Source organism: Rhododendron vialii, chromosome 6a, assembly GCF_030253575.1.
Source record: "Rhododendron vialii isolate Sample 1 chromosome 6a, ASM3025357v1".
NCBI lineage: Eukaryota > Viridiplantae > Streptophyta > Magnoliopsida > Ericales > Ericaceae > Rhododendron > Rhododendron vialii.
The window spans coordinates 27,924,285-27,946,311 of record NC_080562.1 but is presented as its reverse complement, the minus strand read 5'-3'; the positions used below and the strand labels follow the sequence as shown (position 1 = coordinate 27,946,311).

The 22,027-nt window shown below is 38.6% G+C and overlaps 2 protein-coding genes across 4 annotated transcripts in view; both read left to right on the top strand.

Annotated features, from left to right (window-relative positions):
• Positions 1 to 22,027, top strand: part of LOC131330049 (uncharacterized) — a 58,612-nt gene that overhangs the window by 31,437 nt on the left and 5,148 nt on the right. The window lies entirely within an intron of this gene.
• On the top strand, positions 11,049 to 15,530 carry LOC131328576 (uncharacterized). The gene is made up of 5 exons (XM_058361505.1): positions 11,049 to 11,114; positions 12,281 to 12,424; positions 14,334 to 14,347; positions 14,422 to 14,843; positions 14,896 to 15,530. Exons 1-5 carry the CDS (start codon positions 11,049 to 11,051, stop codon positions 15,528 to 15,530), a joined length of 1,281 nt encoding a protein of 426 aa, XP_058217488.1.

Here is a 22,027-nt window from a genome sequence, read left to right as displayed (position 1 = left end):
CAACAACGTACGTACCTATGATGTTTTTCTCTAAAAAAAAAATCTGATTAATATCTTTTATTTTCTACTCATAGTCAATAAAATCTTAATTATGTGTTGATATTTTTAAACTTCATTTTTCCAAGAGTGCATGTTATATATAATCAGAACTTCATTCCCTCTCACTAAGCATGCCACATCAAATCAAAGTTGAAACTTCAATGACCATAAACCATTGACTCAGCCCTTGAGTTCTTCCCACTTGCTTTAAGCCAGTCTTCAGTAAAATTGACACCAGAGGATTCTTCTTCTTTTTTCGGCGAAATGTAGTAACTGAAAAGGAAAAGTTTTTTTTTTTTTTTTTTTTGCATTCTTTCGATCAAAGAATTTTGTCCACTTTTTTTATTCTAGTATGTCCCAAAATGTTTGTCAAGTTCGAAAAATTCATAGAGTAAAAGCTATGAAATTGTAGATAAATGTGCACATTACATTTTGTTCAAGAGAAATTCTATATAAAGGTGTTTAGATATGTCATTAATCAAAAGTATTCCATGAACATGATTCTTCTCAAACTTGAAGAACTTGACGAGCTTTACAAAATGAATGTTTCTGATCATTGTTGTAAGCCCGGGATTGGCCCACGAAATTCAAAAGTGGACCAAACTGTATGGGATTCGTACTTGACTAACTAGACTTGAGTCCTTGATGACTGGTTTCCATTGGTTGATGAGGGAAGCAAGAAAACATTTAGTAGAGTCAGTCCCAGTCTGTATTTTTTTTTGCATTCATGAGAAAGTTTTGAACAAAAATTGTTTATTGCGTAGGAAACTAAGATTATTATTTTTATATAAAATATGGTGACTTTTACAGGACAAGTTTTAAAGAAAAGTTAATCATAGTGGAAAAGTTAGAGATGGGAGTCCCAGAGTTTTTCTACAAACCGAAAACAAAAAAAATACAAAAAAAACCCCGACATTTTCATACTTTGTTTACCTTTCCTCGCAACTCTACTGTGTTAGGAATCGAACTACACGTTCAATCCATAACGTCCCTATGGATCTTGGAAATCACGACCAAATGAATCAAACAACAAAACGAAACAGTGCGTAATGAATAGAAAAGAAAGAACACACAGATTTACACGGAAAACCTCAACGCGAGGAAAACCACGGGAGTCACACCAATCCACTATAATGAAAATTAATGAAGTACGGAGTACAAGTTTTCTCTAGTGTACCTCTCTATTTTCTCTGAAAAATCTCTTAACCCTAATTACAAGCTAACTGCGTTATAAATAGTTAAGGTCGATGGCCAAAAATGCCCTTGGCAAAACACGAAAATGCCATTTTTGTTGCAATTCATTGTGCAGCACCACCGGGCTCCAGCGTCGCTCAAGGTTGTTTGCATACCCAACGTAGTGGCCTAGCTTAATGTGCGAATAATTGACCCTTGGTTACTTGCCGACTCCACCTATACGATTAGTTGTGTTTGATTGATGAGCAAACAACGTACGGACCTATGATGTTTTTCTCTAAAAAAAAAATCTGATTAATATCTTTCATTTTCTACTCAAAGTCAATAAAATCTTAATTGATGTGTTGATATTTTTAAACTTCATTTTTCCGAGAGTGCATGTTATAATCAGAACTTCATTCCCTCTCACTAAGCATGCCACATCAAATCAAAGTTGAAACTTCAATGACCATAAACCATTGACTCAGCCCTTGAGTTCTTCCCACTTGCTTTAAGCCAGTCTTCAGTGAAATAATTGACACCAATGGATTCTTCCTTTTTTTCTTATCATGACACCAGTGTATTATAAAATGATGGTTTATTTGAACGAGAAATGGAGGAAGCTAAGGTACATATTATTTTTTTATTTTTTTATTTTTATAACGGAATGTCTTGGCCAACTTCCGCATATGAGTCGGAAGCAAATTCAATGTAAAGAAAGCAATTTGGTTCACATGGAGACAACCTTACACATATACTGTATGCTAGAAATTGGTGACAAGAAACAATTACTTTTTGCTCATACGCTATTGGAGTCCCACTTGACATGTAAGTCAATGAGAAAATTATCATGCTTGAAGCAAACTAAAAACACAAGAGGAACATAAACTTGAAGAAGAAAAACAGAAATTGAACAACAAATTAGCATCTGTAATGCGTACCCAGAGCAATATGGAGCAATATCACAAAGTTGTGGTCTCAACCCTAAAGCACCTTCGAGGGAAAAAGGAAAATTAGTTATTGAAGAAGTTTGATGGGAGAAGATGATTCACTTATACAACATATATCTTTGGTCGAAGATGCAGCAGCATGAAAAATGGGTTGGTTTGTGAACATGATTGAATATATACATAGAAATGCTATTGTATACACCAATTTTCAGTAAAAGAACTTGCCTCATTGAATTTACGAAAGTAAGGTTTGTTTATCCTGAATTGGAATGTGGCATTAGAGTTCCAACTTTGTTGTCTCTTCGCTATTGTTCTTAATGTTGGAAACTGAATTTCCAAGACCCAGTAATGACGCGTACATATTAGACAATAAGAATTGCAAAACCCTATAAAGCGGAATTAGGGTTCTACCTCAACTCCCTGTGACACGAACGCTGGTTGAACTTGTTATAGCACGCCTTGCTATAAACCACGAATATTGCTCGACCGTACCTTACGATCTCCTATCGTATTCCCTGCACGTTTAGAACACGAACCAAGTGTGGACTCTTTCGTGATCTGTTTGCTCTCTCTAAGCCTGCCTCTATTTACTGAATAATAGAAAAAATATCAAACTGACCTAGAGAGCATAACGTGTATATATAGGGCTACGATAGGGACCTAAGGAGTAATAAGTTTGGGCTCCTAGAGTAAATAAGAAAAAACTAATCCTGCCAGGATTCTATTTCTTATTTCACTAATTATAATTCACCCCACTATAGAATTATAATTGCATTCCCGTCCTTATCTCAATTATATTACGAGCTCCATGATATTAAATACTTATTAATCTCCCCGCGTTAAGATTACAGATACCCGTTGATTAAAATAAATTACTAACGATCTCCCACTTAATCAACATCTTAACTTCAGACTATCCGCTTAACTTATTCGATATGTCGGATACAAATATCCACCTGCAGGGTTTGACATAATCGAAACTTATAAGCTTATTCAAGGGGTATCATCAATCCCTATTGGGACGTGGATTCCATCAATAATTAATAGTTTTCATATACATAATGTTGCTACCCAACTCACCGAGACTATTGACCGTATAAAGATCTCACTCTTTAATGAATCAAAGTCAACAACATTAAATATACACCTCTAATAATTATTTTTAGATTAAGAGTATAAGCATTCATAATAACCATGAGGTTCCAATTGTCTTATAAAGTTAGTACAAAGACAATTATCTCAATATGGTCCCATTCAATACACACAAAGTGTACTAGCACAATGAGTTATAACTAGACCGTTCCCTGTAGTTAAGACAGACCTACTAAACATTGTACTACAGTCCTACCGATGGAGTGTCCAGTTCTAAGACTGTGAACCATATCTTATATTTCATAAGAACCGATAATCTAATCTTCTGTGTGTAAGCCGAACTCTACACACCGGATCATCTACTTTGTAAAATAAAAGACACACATGCACAACATACAAAAATATTATGCAAATATTGCCCATAAAAGATTCTCATCAAAAATGGATAAACTGATTAATAATTAAACATTAATCCATCATATAAAAACATAACTTTTACATAATCTCCTAACAAACTCCCACTAAGACTCAAAACTATACTGCCATGCATCTCACTCCCATTCCCTCTACATGACTATCGAAAGTCTTAACTGGTAAGCTCTTCGTAAAAGGATCTGCCAGGTTATTCGCCGATGCAATCTTGGTCACAGCAACATCACCTCTCTGTACGATCTCTCGAATCAGATGATACTTACACTCAATGTGTTTGCCCTTCTTATAAGTCCTTGGCTCCTTCGAATTAGCAACTGCACCACTATTGTCACAATAGAGTGTAATGGCTGATTGTACTGAAGGGACCACTTCCAGATCCAACAAAAAGTTTCTAAGCCAAACAGCCTCCTTGGCTGCTTCAGAAGCTGCCACATACTCTGCCTCCATGGTAGAATCCGCAATACAAGATTGTTTGATACTCCTCCAACTTATGGCTCCACCTCCCAAGGTAAACACATATCCTGAGGTAGACTTTCTGGAATTCCTATCTGACATAAAGTCTGAGTCTGTGTACCCATGAGGTACCAAACTATCTGACTGGAACACCAACATATGATCTCTAGTTCTTTTCAGATACTTGAGTATATGTTTCACTGCAGTCCAATGTTCTTACCCTGGATTGGACTGAAATCTGCTAACCATGCCAACGACAAAGCAAATATCAGGTCTAGTACACAACACAGCATACATAAGGCTTCCTACTGTCGAGGCATAAGGAACTGCCTTCATTTTCTCCATCTCTTCAGGTGTTTTAGGACACTGATCCTTGGATAGGTTGATTTCATGTCAAAACGAGAGGAACCCTTTCTTGGAATCTTGCATGCTAAAACGGGCTAGAATGACATCGATATAAGTAGCTTGTGATAAGCCCAACATCCTATTCTTGCGATCTCGTATAAGCTTAATCCTAGGATGTGACCAGCTTCTCCCAAGTCCTTCATTTCGAATTGGCCGGATAACCACACTTTCACTGAAGATAACACTCCCACATCATTTCTGATGAGTAGGATATCATCGACATATAGTACTAGAAACACTACAACTTTTCTGTTGCGCTTCTTGTACACACATGACTCATCCGGACATTGATCAAAATCAAAAGACTTGATTGCTTGATCAAAACGAATGTTCCAAGATTTAGATGCCTGCTTAAGCCCATAAATAGGTTTCTTAAGCTTGCACAACAAGTGCTGCTGACCTTTTGCTATGAATCCATCTGGTTGCACCATATAGATACACTCATCTAGATTTCCATTAAGGAACGCGGTCTTTACATCCATTTGCCAAATCTCATAATCGAGATGAGCCGCAATGGATAAGAGAATCCGGATGGACTTAAGCATGGCTACTGGCGAAAAAGTTTCCTCATAGTCGATCCTTTCTTTTTGAGTATACCCTTTTGCAACAACCCTAGCTTTGAAGGTATGTACCTTTCCGTCCGCCCTTCTCTTCTTCTTATAGATCCACTTGTATCCAATGGATTTAATCCCTTCAGGTGGTTCTATAAGATCCCAAACCTGATTAGAGTACATAGACTCCACCTCTGATTTCATAGCCTTTTGCCAAAGTTTCACATCTTTATCTAAAAGTGCCTCATTGTAGTTACAGGGTTCGGCATGTTGATCATCAGGGATCATTTCAAAAGACTCTCCCAACAACGTATACCAACTGGGTGGAACAGTAACCCTCCCACTACGACGAGGTATCGGTGTGTCAATAGGTGCCTCTATAAAAGTCTCTTGTGGCATTTCCTCTTGCACTATTGGTGGTTAAGAAGTTTGTGCCGGTTTCTCTCCTCTCAATTCCTTTAGAACAATTTTACTTCTGGGTCTGTGGTCTATCATATAGTCCTTTTCTAAGAACCGGGCATTAGTGCTAACAATGACTTTCTTATCCGTAGTACTATAAAACAGACCACCTCTCGTTCCTCTAGGGTACCCTACAAACAAGCAAATTTCTATCATCGATTCCAATTTATCTGCGTTCCCATTTAGCACATGTGCTGGACTACCCCAAACTCGAACATGCTGTAGACTAGGTTTGCGCCCCGTCCATAGTTCTGTGGGTGTAGATGGTACTGACTTAGATGGTACCAAATTAAGAATATACGCTGCTGTTTCTAGTGCATGTCCCCAAAACGAAATTGGTAAATCTGAATAACTCATCATTGATCTTGCCATATCCATAAGTGTCCTATTCCTCCTCTCTGCTACACCATTTTGTTGTGGCATACCTGGAGCTAACAACTGGGATGTAATCCCTTCAGCTGACAAGTAGTCCCTAAACTCTCCCAAGAGGTATTCACCACCACGATCAGATCGTAGTGTCTTGAGACATTTACCCAAACGCTTTTCCGTTTCTGCCCTATACTCCCTGAATTTCTCAAAGCATTCGGACTTACGGTGCATCAAATAAATGTATCCATACATTGAGTAATCGTCAATAAATGTATCCATACATTGAGTAATCGTCAATAAAAGTGACAAAATACTCAAAACCACCTCTAGCTTAGACATTCAAAGGCCCACACAAATTAGAGTGAACCAATTCCAACGGCTCTTTGGCCCTATATCCTTTTGCTGAAAGATGTCTTTTGGTCATCTTACCTTTCAAACAGGATTCACAGACTGGAAGTTCCTTAACTTCCAATGAACCTAAAGGTCCATCTCTAATCAGTCTATAAATCCTATTCAGATTAATATGACCAAGATGTAAGTGCCAAAGATATGTTTGGTTCAATTTAGAAGGCTCTTTTCTCTTACATGGCAAATTATTAGTGTTATTCAATTCATGCAGTTGCACTGTAGAAAATATAGGATTAATAATGTAGAGATCATCCACCAATGAACCAGAACAGATAAAACGTTTATTTAACTTAATAACCACAGAGTCACTAAAATAAACCAAATATCCATCCTTTATTAACTTAGAAACTGAAACCAAGTTTCTTCTAATAGTAGGAACATAAAGACAATCTCTCAAAATTAAACTCCTATTACTACTAAAATTTAATAAAACATTTCCTACTGCAACTGCTGCCACTCTCGTAGCATTTCCCATATGCAAATAAATCTCCCCATCACTGAGTCTTCTGGTTTCTTGGAACCCCTGCAATGAATTGCAAACATGATTATTGGCTCCCATATCTACACACCAGGTACTAGTAGATAGCATCGCTAAACATGATTCAACAACTAGTGAAAAAGATTTACCTTGTTTGTTCACTTTATTGAGAAAAATCGGACATTCCATCTTCCAGTGTCCTTTCTGCTTGCAGTGAAAACATTTGCCCGTAGGCTTTTTCACTCCACCTTGAGGCGCATGAACTGCCTCCACAATTTTTTTTAAGACTTATTCTGCTTCTTCTTGCCTTTCGGCTTAGAAGTAGAAGCCTTCTCTGCCACTAGCACTGATGGTGGTTTCTTCCCAAAGACCCTCAGCTGCTTGGAGTTCCTTAAGAAGTTCCGCCAAAGATAAATGCATTTTATTCATAGAATAAGTCAGGCGAAACTGCTTAAAACTCTCAGACTGCAGTGAGTTAAGAACAAAATCGATTTGGGTTTCCCCATCAATTTCAGCTCCAAGGATCTTTAGTTCATTAAGAAGAGCTATCATCTTCAGAACATGATCCCTAATTGGGGTCCTTTCAATATGGGTGATGCTCACCAATTCCTTCATAGCAATTAGCCTTGCTGCCCGATTCTGATCCCCAAACATTTCTTTGAGGTTCATCATCATATCGAAAGTAGTTTCCATAGCTTGATGCTGATGTTGCAATATATTCGACATAGAAGCCAAAATATAACACCGCGCCATCTCATCAGCCTTAACCCAATCTTTATAAGGCTTTGCTTCCTGTTCTGTGGCATTCTCTTCAGGTATAGGAGGGCACGCCGTAGATAGCACATATTTGTGGCCCTCAGTAGTTAACACAATATTCAAGTTTCTTTTCCAGTCAACATAGTTTGGTCTAGTAAGTTTATTTTCTTTGAGAATAATGCCAAGTGAATTGAAAGAGCCCATTTTTGAATATGAGAATCAAATAACATAACAATCAATTATGAAGGGCAATAAAAAACTTTGAATTTCATTTTAATATTGGTTCCCTCTACCACATGTTAGAAGAAAAACATTGGCAACCCTACACACCGTGAAGAGCATGCCTCGATGGGAAGTCTCTACTCTTTATCATTCGTGTAGATAGGCACAAACTTTTAATTTTACTATCTAGACACTATACCGTGCCAAGTAAAATTAAATAGCCAATATAGCTTCAGTCCTATAAATAATAATAGTGACTCAGATGGTGAGGATACTATTATCTACAGCTAAGTGTATACCATTACCTAGCCCCATGACCCATTGTTCCGTTATGAATTAGCTCAGATGGTGAAGTAATTCACACAACAATTATCATAGACCTATCCTTTAAGGAAGTCTGTACCGATGAGGCCATAATTAATTTTGCCCGATGGGGGGAAGGTTCTAAAACCATCACACAAAATTAAATACATCATCTACATCCTAGTAATGGAGACCGTGGGATTTATAAAAATAAACTCCCTCTCCCACTTAGTTATTTAAAAAAAGATTTGTGAGGGTTATCAAAATTTTTGAGTTTGCAAAAAACGTGATCTAGGTCAAAAGCCATATATTACCATGTTGTCCCAATATGGTAAACTATCACATATTCAAACACTCATAGAAACATGCATAAACATAAATAAGGAAACATAATAAAATATGCATCCCAACTATTATGGTCAAAGATGCAATCCTTGAGCAACAAGAAATCCTTCCAAACTTGAAATCCTTAAGCAATAAGGAGTCCTTCCAAACTTGAAATCCTTCGGCTATACTTGTGTAGAAGACTTAGATAGTTTGAATCAATCAAGGAAACCAAAATCCAACTGTGCTTAGGCAAGAAAATTCGGATTTGATGAATTCCCGCGTAAACTGCACAGCCTTCAGTATTTTGGCCATATCTTCTTCATCCAACCTCCAATTGAAGTGATTCAAATTGGGTTGGATTTGAAATTCAATTATCTACAACTTTTGTGAAGAACAGATTTTCTAATTCCAACGTTTACTGGGTCGAAATAGCCCTGCAATCAGACCCTACGAATCTGGATAAAAACCTGTTGCGAGCCAAACAACTTGTATCTTTTGTATCTACCATCTTCGATCTCCGAATAAGCGTCGAATGCTATTACAATTGAAGAAACATACAAACATCGATCTTATGCCTCCATTGGAGTTCACATGCTACGTTAATTATTACAACCACGAAAATAATCGTGGTACCCAATAAATAACAATAACCACGAAAAAAATTATCGTGGGATCCAATCACATAAAATCAATAAAAATTATGTGACCATAATAGCTGGGTAAGAACGCTGCAAAACAAGGGTTAGTACAGTTCTACGTCCTACCCTCTATAACCTACGGACAACATGGCTTGTTTAATCCATACGCGTGATTACAGCCTGCTTTGATACCACTGTTGGAAACTGAATTTCCAAGACCCATTAATGACGCGTACAGATTAGACAATAAGAATTGTAAAACCTTATAAAGTGGAATTAGGGTTCTATACCTCAACTCCCTGCGACACGAATGCTGGTTGAACTTGTTATAGAATGCCTTGTTATAAACCACGAATATTGCTTGACCGTACCTTACGATCTCCTATCGTATTCCCTGCACGTCTAGAACACGAACCAAGTGTGGACTCTTTCGTGATCTGTTTGCTCTCTCTAAGTCTGTCTCTATTTACTGAATAATAGAAAAAACATCAAACTGACCTAGAGAGCATAACGTGTATATATAGGGCTACGATATAGACCTAAGGAGTAATAAGTCTGAGCTCCTAGTGTAAATAAGAAAAAACTAATTTTGTCAGGATTCTATTTTTTATTTCACTAATTATAATTCACCCCACTATAGAATTATAATTGCACTCCCGTCCTTATCTCAATTATATTACGAGCTCCATGATATTAAATACTTATTAATCTCTCCACGTTAAGATTACAGATACCCGTTGATTAAAATAAATTACTAACACTTAAAAACACTTACACTGAGGTTCTAGACGTCTAGTAGAATTTATTGATTCTTACGGTTGAATTAGAAATGGAAATCCTACGATTTGTTCATATCTGCAGAGCACGCAAGAACTATTAATTTGGATCGAGGAAAAGAGGAGCAAATGAAAACATTATGGTTGTTAGGAAACCTGGGTGAAGTTGAACATAACTAAAACATTTATGTAAGTCAGCAACAACTGAACAAACTAATGTTTTGGTGGTAAGTGCATGTAGAGACCCATATTATTCGGAAATGGTTTAAAGGTTTTATAAATGCTAAAATACCGAATAAATGGGAAAATTGTAAGTTTATTTGATTTGGGGCTTAAATGATAGGATTGTTGTTTGAGGGAGTGTAAGTGTAATTGAGTTGGGTGTTAGTATAAAAGGGGTGTATGTGATGTAGGAGATCAAAAATCTCCCTCATCTCTCTCTCTCCCCAGCCGACTCTCCCCCTCTCTTTCGGCTCTCTCTCTCTAGCCCCATCACACAAAACTTCACCCCAAAACTCAAAATCTATGAAAAACAACCATCATTCTACCTTCCTCGCGTGTTCTTGAGCTCGTTGTTCATGGGGTTCGGCTCGGCAAGGAGTGTGCTTGGCGTATTTCAAGATTTGAGTTCTAAAGCTTGCGTGGCCCGATCTCTCTTTGTGTTTGCTTTCCGACTTCAAGGTAGGGATTTCTTACTCTCTCTATGTGTTTATGAGTTGATTATGTGCTTAAATCGTGCCTTGATTCGTTGTTGTTGTTGGGGTTTTGTCTTTCGAAGTCTGAAGATTCGCTGAAAAACACCGGGGTATTGATACCCCAAAATAGGGTATTGATACCCCAGCCTTTTTTGGACAGCAGTTGTCCAGGTATCGATACCTCATCTTGGGGTATTGATACCCCCCTATTTTTTTGGACAGTTTTGACATGTCTTGCTCTTCTCATACTCGTTTGAACCCCGATCACTTTTAGCACTCTTTAAACACTTTTGAATCGCTTCTAAACTTGATTGTTTGTACCTCGAAAGATTTGTTGACCAATTGATCTCCTTGAGCTCACGTCATAACCTAGAAAAGTGTAGAATTGAATGATAAGGATACTCGTGCATTATTTATGCTCTTTGTCAACTGAAGTAGATTTTGTGGCTTTTATTAATGATCAATATAGACTTGTTAAGCATTATAACACGACGTGATGATTGGCGAATTGAGAAACGTACTATGGAATTGTCATTAAATATTGTAGGCCGTAAAGTATATCGTAGGGTGCATGGTTGGTTGATAAGGGTCTGTCAAATAGTCTAAACGGTAATAGAGTGATTCGTATCCTCCTCATTCATCTTGTTGATCTTTCAAACTTCCTTCGGTGTTCGTTGCACGGAATTTTAGTGTAGAACCTAATGGGTGGTGCATTGTAAAGTCATTAGTGGATTCGATGCATGACGTGGGACATTGTGATAGACTTAGAGGAATAACGTGAGCTTAAGGTATTGATTTATGTATAAGGGGACGTGTTTATGAGTTTGTCATGCCTCGTGTGATGATATATGAAAGAATGTGACCTTAGGAACGTTGTCTTCTTGTATGTGGATTGGTAATACGTGTGTGTATGTGTAAGTTGATAATTTTGAATTGAGGGTCCTGCAACGCGAGGTGTGGTAATGCAAAGACTCTAGAGGGCCCGCAACGCAAGGTGTGGTAATGCGGAAACCCAGGTAGAAAGAATTCACTGTAACGCAAGGGGTGGTAATATGGTTGAATGTTTCGCATGATGAAGGAAGTTATGACTGATTATTAAAGTTCATGTTGTTGTTTGGGCCGTGTATTGCTTGAGATTATAATTGTTGATAAAGGGGGAACAACAATTGATTTCATTAAAGTTTTTGAAAGAAAGGAACTTGGTTTGGAAGTAGGATTTTTATGAAAAATCCTCCGATATTCCTGAGCGAATCAACGGTTCCGGTATTTGGGCAGAAATCAACGGATTTCGGTATTCAAGCGAATCAACGGAGCTTGACCCGTAATGGTCGAGAGTATTTCTCAAAATCATTTTGGAAACTAAAAAGGAATGTTTTCTTTTATGAAAAGAGGCTTCAGGGTAAATGTAGAGACCCGTATTTTTATTTCAATAAATTTGATGTTGTATAATTGCTTACGTAAAAAGAAATATGATGTGAATATGTGAATTGGGTTCAATGTGCTTGAATTTAAAAGTTTGGGGGTGTTAATAGGTTTTGCCTATGTGTACATATATATATATATATATATATATATATATATATATATATATATATATATATATATATAAGGGAGTGTGTGAGAGTGGAGGATAAAATTTTCCCCAAAACACACCCACACAACTCACGTCCTTCTCTCTCTCTCTCTCTCCCGTTCGACTCTCTCTCTCTCTTGCTCTTTCACTCTCTCAAGCTCAATACTCCTCAAATCCGTAGGGATCTATTCCTCCTTCACCTAATAACCACGATCTTGAGTTTGTATCGGTGGACTGGAATTTGGAGGAGGTGTTCTCGGTGGATTTCGGGTTAAGGATAGCTAGGGCTTGCTCGGAGTTCGCGAGTTCGGCTTTGATCTTTGAGGTAGGGATTTCTCACTTTTATTATGTGTTAATGTGATGATTTGGTGTTTGAATCATACCTTAAATCGTCAGTTTTGTTGCTAGACTTGTTCTCGCGAAATCTGAAATCGTGCGCTGAAAACCCAAGTCCTACCGGTAGGAGTTTTGGCCTTACCGGTAGAAAAGCTGTCCAGAAATGTCATTTTCGTGAAATTTTGGTCTCCTACCGGTAGGAGAATGTGTCCTACCGGTAGGAAATGAAAAATCAGCATTTTTGAAAAACTTCGGAAGAGCATAACTTTTTCATCCGAACTCCGTTTTGGGTAAATTTTATACCGAAATTCATGTGCCGGAAGTCTACTTTCCAATGGTGGTGGTCTCATCTCCTAATTCTTAACCAATAAGATTTGGTAGCCAAAATAAGATAGATAGGTCCGTAGATGTTGGAAAATCCTTTGCCTTAGAATCGTTTGGGTGAGAAATGGATGTTCTTAGGTTCTCCTAAGTACTTAATTGAGTGGTTTGACGAGACTAGTGGTAAACTAGGCTTTGTAGTGGTCGTTGGGTTCCGTATGAATCCTTTGACACCGAAACGAGGGTTTAGAGAACAAAAGGAATACAGGTAGGCTAAGATTGTATGTGTTAACATGCGATATGAGGAACGAACATGTAGAACACTCCTTTAAGTTAAACAATGCTAGGCGCAGGTACATGATACATTTTTCTTATGTTTGATATGTGCTACATCTCTTGCGTAACTTGTATGGTTGCATGAGTTGTAAGGTAGAAGTCTATGATTTGTTGTGAGAGAATATCCCTTGAAATGTGAGTGCTTGTATGGTGATGAGAAACTAACAACGTAATGATGGCGAGTTGATTGAGATGGGATTATCCGTACTACTTCTATGTGAATAACTATTCGTTGTGAATTCATTATGTGTGATTGGGATCAATGGTTGAGTTGTGAAGTGTATTGGAGGAATTGTGGTACGGTGACCTATATGATGTGATGTGATTCTGTTCCTATAATGAGGGAGGTACTTGTAGGGAGTAGCGGGACTCCACAAACGGCTCGGGAAGAGTACTCGTTTATGACGTGTGACGTGGATTTTGTAATGGTGATTGATATAAGTAAATGTAAGGGTTTGTTTGATGAATATACAATAGAAGTGATTGATCGTCGAACACTACCATAGAGACATATATCGATAGGTTGTTTTCTTTAAACGTGTGTTGTTATCACTAAGGTGAAGTCGGGGAACGGATGGAGTATTCGGAATAGGATATTGTGGTTAGCCTAGAACCTTGGTGTTGTATTATCATGAACGACGGTGAGATATATATAATCTTCCATTCCGTTTTAAACTTGAGACATAGCATACCTATTTTGTTCATTCTGCCTGTCCTCCCATTTGCATATAATGGTTGTGTAGATTTCTCTACTGGGTTAGTGTAGCTCAACCTATCATTTTTTAGGTGTGATCCCGGAGCAGTAGCATGGAGTGAAGTATATGCATTCTAGTGCATATTTTCGGAAGAAGGGGTAAATGAGACTCATGGACATTTTGGCAAAACATATTTTGGGAATGTAATAGAATTTTAATTCTATTTCTTTTAATGATGTAATATGTTTAAACTCTTAGAATTGGATATGTAATTTAATGACTAGGACATGGTGGACTCTTTTGGGGTATTATGTAAAAAAAGAAAAAAAAATGTGAGGAGTTTTATTTATGAAAAGCAATATTTATTTATGTTGAAAATCGAGGGCGTGACAACTTGGTATCAGAGCCTAGGTTTAGAATACCTTGAGACCGTGGGGAAAATTTTAGTCTCATGGGTTCAAAATCACTTCATTTTAACAAAGCTTGTGCATACCTGTGTGAGTGGCATTCATTCATCTATGTGGCATTGTATTTATGTTATCGTAGGTTGGCATAGAGTCGTTAGACCAGATTGGTTGAGTTAGAAGTTTGTAGTACGTTTGTTGTTGATGATCTCCTTATTGTTTCCTTGTAGTGAGATGCCTCCGAGACCCGAGAATAGACGGGATAGGATTGGGAATCCGAGAATGGGAGCAGGACAGAATCAGCTTGCTAGGGAAATTGTTGCGGCACTTGCAGCAGCAAATCTTTTGCAACCACCTCGTAGGGATAATGTGGACAGTCGGGCCATAGTAGCCATGCGAGAGTTTAGCCGTAGAAATCCACCTCAGTTTGATGGGGAGAGTAGCGACCTCCTTGTGGCCGACCATTGGCTTGCACAAATTCGTAAGATCTTTAATGCACTTAAGATTACGGAGGACGACCTACGGGTGAGTATTGTCGCTTGTCAACTTACCGGTGAGGCAAACGAGTGGTGGGAATCCGTTTTAGGAGTAAGAAGAGATGCTAGGAGGGCAGCTAGAGTTGCAAATCAGGAAGTCGAACCAGTTGAGGAGAGTTTGACTTGGGCTGAATTTGAGACACTTTTTTGAAAACCAATATTTTCCAGAGTCGTATCGCGAACAGCTTAGAAACCAATTCGAAAGGTTAGATCAAGGTGACATGACCGTTTCAGAATATGCCACTAGGTTCCAAACCTTGTCCCGTTTTGCACCAGAGTTAATTGCAATTGATGATAGGAAATGTAGGCGTTTTGAGAAAGGGTTACACCCGTCTATCAGGAAGTTTGTGGTAGGTCAACGAATTGGAAGGTTTTCTGACATTGTCGAGTGCACTAGAAGTATTGAGTATACGGAGGAAATACCAGAGGAGGCGAAAGTGCGGGAGTCGAGGAAACAAACCATTGACAAGAGTGTATCTATAGAAACGTCTATAAGCCAAGGGAGAAAGAGATATAGAGAGCAATTCCCGTCCAGCTCAGGCCAGTATGGTTCAGGACCAATTAACTTTTCTAGAACATCGGGAGAATCATCTGGGTTGACGATTGTGTGTTATCGGTGTCGTCAGCCAGGCCATCGTGCAGTAGACTGCCCTCAAGAGAGGGAATACCATGGTCAGAGGCCACCTCGTGTTTGCTACCGGTGTCGTCATCCAGGACATTTAGCGGTAAATTGTCCACAATTGACAAACAGAGGGAGCGTGCAGAGACCCACGGGTTCAGGTCATGCACCAACTACCGAATAGCAAGGTAACGTGAACTTACCTAATTGTGTTGTGATTACTTGTACATATTTGAGATGATTAATTGTTGAATGACTGCCATAACAAAAGTCTGTGGTCCATACTAGTATCAATTAACATTGCAAAGTGATCTATGTGATTTTGTTTGATAGAGACCTAAATAGATGTGCCGACTAAAGTAGCTGAATGAAAATACTCAAGGTTGATACAATGGATAGAAATCGTGTAAAATCTTACGAGATTGAAATGAATTTGATTACTGTTGAATTTTTGGGAATCGTGAGTTACGGAGTATAGGGCACTGTGTGAGCCCGTGGTTGTTTAGGGTACTGTGTGAACTCGTGATGGTATTGGGCACTGTGTGAGCCTGTGGTATTTTGGGTACTGTGTGGGCCTGTTGTCATATTGGGCACTGTGTGAGCCTGTGGTATTTTGGGTACTGTGTGGGCCTGTTGTCGTATTGGGCACTGTGTGGGTCCGTAGTGTATTGGGCACTGTGTGGGTCCGTAGTGTGCTGGGCACTGTGTGAGCTCGTCTTATAATGGGTACTGTGTGAACCCGTTGTTGTATTGGGCACTATGTGAGCCTGTGGTTACGTTGGGTACTGGCCGAATCCGTCCGATGATGTGCTGGGTACTATGTGAGCCCGCTGGGTACTATGTGAACCCGATGATGTGAAGACGTATTTGGCACTGAGTAGTTTCAATAAATTGTGCGGTGAGTCTATAGTTGGTTGACTTATTACAGAATTTGGTGTATAAAATGTGTTGCTATTTAATTTCAACTTACATGTTAGAACTAGTGTGCAATGTTATCGTGTGAGGTTCGTCCTTAGAATGTGGTGTTGGATAGATAATGATATAATGTGTGGGTACTTGCTACATGCTAGATAGATAATTGATTGAAGGTGTTTGTGTGGGTGACTTAAACCTCTAAGTTAGATGTAACAATATATGATGATTGGAATCTCTAGTCTCAACTCCTTATTTAGTTATACTTTATAATTTGATGATGATTTTGCACGTCTTCAATTCTTAGATTATGACCTTATTGAGGCTTTTGATAGCTTAGTTAGTCCCTCGTAAGATGTTGAATAAGCGAGACTAGTTGGACGTTGTAGAGTTATCAAACATGGATCGAGCTTCTTACTTAGAGCATCGAGTAAGTGCATTGAGACAAATTGAGTAGTGGACCTTTGTTTCAAGGGTTGTTATGAATGTACATATTTTGAACTCAAGATTTTCTAGAAAAGAGTAATGCTTTGTGGAAATTGAATCTTTACATAGTTCATTCTTTGAAATAACAATGGTACAGATTTGGAGTCAGCGATATCTTAGTGAGGTCAATCTTATTTTTAGCATTTTATTTTGTTTGAATTGTCGTTATACTAAAGAGACGAGATGAAGTGCTCATGATTGACTATTGATAATGCCGTACTAAAACAAACATTCTCTTTCAAATTTTTATAAAATCTCGCCACGAACGCACATGTTCCAAGAACCTTTGAGCTACTTGAACTTGAATTTTCAACAGGGCTAAATTTCTCGTCAAAAGTACTTAAAGACTTGGGACTTTATTCTTTCGCTTTAGAAATTCATGATTGTGGTTTAGTTCTATTGCCCTTATAAAGGTACATGAGGGATATTATAAGCCATGGGATAGAAAAGTTGATATTAGGACTTGATGAGTATCTTTTGCGTAGGAAGGTTGTGGAGTTACAAATGTTATGAAATTCACTTATGTGTTAGACTTCCGGACCTACCGATGTGTATGGTGCCTGGCAGGGGATATCAGGATCCCAAATTGGCTCGGTAGGAGCTTCGGCTCATGACACTTAAAAATAAAAGGATATCGGACACATGGAGTAATGAAATGGTTATCTATTGAGATGTATGGTAAACTTTGAATTATGGACATTGGATCATTGAATCACGGTTGTTGCTTATCTTATGGTCTTGTTCTTGTTTCTACCTTATGATCATCCCCACATTTGATTTAGTAGGAAATAATATAAACGGATACGTCTTATAAGACTGGAATTGATTGGTAACATGATTACGAGTCATGCTAAAACGATAACTTTTGATAGGGCGTGTGTTAATATTGGAACTTGACGCTTGTTTTGGTAAGAAGCTATACTAGTTGATTGTGGCATCGTGAAATTTTCTTTCGTTGATAATAGGAATGATGGATACAGATTGTTATATAGTGGACACGGTTTTCTTTTAGACTAGAACTTCTTGATGATGTGTCTTCGTTGTTTCGCTTAAATTTCGGGACGAAATTTCTTTAAGGAGGGTAGAATGTAGAGACCCGTATTTTTATTTCAATAAATTTGATGTTGTATAATTGCTTACATAAAAAGAAATATGATGTGAATATGTGAATTGGGTTCAATGTGCTCGAATTTGAAAGTTTGGGGGTGTTAATATGTTTTGCCTATGTGTACATATATATATAAGGGAGTGTGTGAGAGTGGAGGATAAAATTTTCCCCAAAACACACCCACACAACTCATGCCCCTCTCTCTCTTTCTCCCATCCGACTCTCTCTCTCTCTTGCTCTTTCACTCTCTCAAGCTCAATACTCCTTAAATCCGTAGGGATCTATTCCTCCTTCACCTAATAACCACGATCTTGAGTTTGTATCGGTGGACTGGAATTTGGAGGAGGTGTTCTCGGTGGATTCGGGTCAAGGATAGCTAGGGCTTGCTCGGAGTTCGTGAGTTCGGCTTTGATCTTTGAGGTAGGGATTTCTCACTTCTATTATGTGTTAATGTGATGATTTGGTGTTTGAATCATACCTTAAATCGTCAGTTTTGTTGCTAGACTTGTTCTCGCGAAATCTGAAATCGTGCGCTGAAAACCCAAGTCCTACCGGTAGGAGTTTTGGCCTTACCGGTAGAAAAGCTGTCCAGAAATGTCATTTTCGTGAAATTTTGGTCTCCTACCGGTAGGAGAATGTGTCCTACCGGTAGGAAATGAAAAATCAGCATTTTTGAAAAACTTCGGAAGAGCATAACTTTTTCATCCGAACTCCGTTTTGGGTAAATTTTATACCGAAATTCATGTGCCGGAAGTCTACTTTCCAATGGTGGTGGTCTCATCTCCTAATTCTTAACCAATAAGATTTGGTAGCCAAAATAAGATAGATAGGTCCGTAAATGTTGGAAAATCCTTTTCCTTAGAATCGTTTGGGTGAGAAATGGATGTTCTTAGGTTCTCCTAAGTACTTAATTGAGTGGTTTGACGAGACTAGTGGTAAACTAGGCTTTGTAGTGGTCGTTGGGTTCCGTATGAATCCTTTGACACCGAAACGAGGGTTTAGAGAACAAAAGGAATACAGGTGGGCTAAGATTGTATGTGTTAACATGCGATATGAGGAACGAACATGTAGAACACTCCTTTAATTTAAACAATGCTAGGCGCGGGTACATGATACATTTTTCTTATGTTTGATATGTGCTACATCTCTTGCGTAACTTGTATGGTTGCATGAGTTGTAAGGTAGAAGTCTATGATTTGTTGTGAGAAAATATCCCTTGAAATGCGAGTGCTTGTATGGTGATGAGAAACTAATAACGTAATGATAGCGAGTTGATTGAGATGAGATTATCCATACTACTTCTTTGTGAATAACTATTCGTTGTGAATTCATTATGTGTGATTGGGATCAATGGTTGAGTTGTGAAGTGTATTGGAGGAATTGTGGTACGGTGACCTATGTGATGTGATGTGATTCTGTTCCTATAATGAGGGAGGTACTTGTAGGGAGTAGCGGGACTCCACAAACGGCTCGGGAAGAGTACTCGTTTATGACGTGTGACGTGGATTTTGTAATGGTGATTGATATAAGTAAATGTAAGGGTTTGTTTGATGAATATACAATAGAAGTGATTGATCGTCGAACACTACCATAGAGACATATATCGATAGGTTGTTTTCTTTAAACGTGTGTTGTTATCACTAAGGTGAAGTCGGGGAGCGGATGGAGTATTCGGAATAGGATATTGTGGTTAGCCTAGAACCTTGGTGTTGTATTATCATGAACGACGGTAAGATATATATAATCTTCCATTCCGTTTTAAACTTGAGACATAGCATACCTATTTTGTTCATTCTGCCTGTCCTCCCATTTGCATATAATGGTTATGTAGATTTCTCTACTGGGCTAGTGTAGCTTAACCTATCATTTTTCAGGTGTGATCCCGGAGCAGTAGCATGGAGTGAAGTATATGCATTCTAGTGCATATTTTCGGAAGAAGGGGTAAATGAGATTCATGGACATTTTGGCAAAACATATTTTGGGAATGTAATAGAATTTTAATTCTATTTCTTTTAATGATGTAATCTGTTCAAACTCTTAGAATTGGATATGTAATTTAATGACTAGGACATGGTGGACTCTTTTGGGGTATTATGTAAAAAAAGAAAAAAAAATGTGAGGAGTTTTATTTATGAAAAGCTATATTTATTTATGTTGAAAATCGAGGGCGTGACAGTAAATAGTAAGGGAAGAGGAAGTTAATAGTGGCAATCATTTGAGGAGACTTAAAATTGTTTTGAGAAATTGTCTTGGGTTACTTAGATGGATGTGTGTTTAATTGTAACGCCCCGAATTTTGGGTACGTTAAAAAGACAATTTCATTGAAAACCTCAAAATAGAGTCTGGCACTTATTACAATAAAACTCCCACAAGAGTTCAATAATTACACAATGAAAAGGGTTCTAGGGTTCCTAACTACAGCTCCACCTGCTCCTCCATCCTAGTCAGCTCCTCAGCTCCAAAAACCTCCAAGGTGTACTGTTCATCTCGATTATCTACAAGGTCTGACACATTATACCGCCGTCGCCACCAATATAATATGTCAGGGTCACCAAAAAGGCAGCACCGTGAGCTACAACGCTCAATAGGATAAACCTTACCCACCAACCTTAACTTACAAATAAGATTATAATAAAACATCAATTTCCACATGATACATATATACACAGCTACAAAAGACAATATCAAAAACACATCCGCAATCGTTATTCGAACTATCGTAGGTGTCCATGATTCTCTTTGTTTCTCCCACGTGACTCATCGTAGACCGTGTCAACATTTTCACATTTCATAAACGTATCATCTTTTCAAAAACTCATTTTTAACACACCCAACCTCGGTTCCGTTGTTCTGGGTTCCCGAATATCCTCACAATGGTTCCGCCGTCCCGGGTTCCCATTGGCACACATTTGCATTGGCTCCGTACCACGGATAACCAAGCCATACCTCACCATGGTTCCGCTGCTCCGGATTCCCATGGGAACACACACAACCTCACAATGGTTCTGTTTTTCCCGGATTCCCATTGGAACACACACAAAAACACACACCACGCAATGGGCAAGTCCGGCCACATTACGGTTTCCAAAACATTTCAAAAATCGTTCGTTTAACTCATCCAACCTCGGTTCCGCCGTTCCGGTCTCCCGAGTATCCTCACAATGGTTCTGCCGTCCCGGGTTTCCATTGGCACACAAAACACACACCACACAATGGGCTAGTCCGGCCACATTGCGATTTCCAAAATTTTTTTAAAAATCGTTCGTTTAACTCACCCAACCTCGGTTCCGGTCTCCCGAGTATTCTCACAATGGTTTCGTTGTCCCGGGTTCCCATCGGCATACATTGCATTGGCTCCGTAACGCGATAACCAAGCACACACCCAACCTCGGTTCCGCCGTTCCGGTTTCCCGAGTATCCTCACAATGGTTCTGCCGTCCCGGGTTCCCATTGGCACACAACACACACATAATGCCACACAAAACTGGTCATTATGTAGTTTCAAAATATTTTCTTCCTCGAAAAATATTTTCCTTTCATTAACCACACCCTAGGTGTCATGTTTCTACTTTCTCGGTTCTCGTGTCACGTTATCATGCATAGACTCCGCGGTAGGACAAAAGTAAGCATAAAACATACTAACAAGATCATCCAATTCTATATTACTTATCATGCTAAGTCACCATTTATAGCATAACGCCACATCTACGGACGCCCTTGGAGTGTATCACTTATGCTTATTCAAAGCACAACGCCACATGTACGGACGTCTTTGGAGTGAAATCACTTATGCTTTATCACACCACAAGTAATACAAGCAACTCATATATGCTTACTCATAACCATCATAAATATCAAAAATACAAATACTTCGAGATAAGTAAGTAAGGATGCACAACATATAATTAGGAGTAGTAGATAAGGAGAATCTACCGTTCTTTCTTAGCAATTCAAAACAACAATGCTATACTTGAGTAGTTAAGTAAATAGGAAGTAAGTAAGGTTTTCCTTACTTTATACTTGGGGTGGACGATAAGGAGATCCTACCTTACTTCTTGGCGGTAGTAACGGCTACGGAAGGTTAGTCGGTGGTCGGACGGAGTAACTTCCTACGGTATGCCTTCGGTAGCTTCGAAAGAGAACGGTTTCTCTCGAAACTTCTACTTGACTAACAC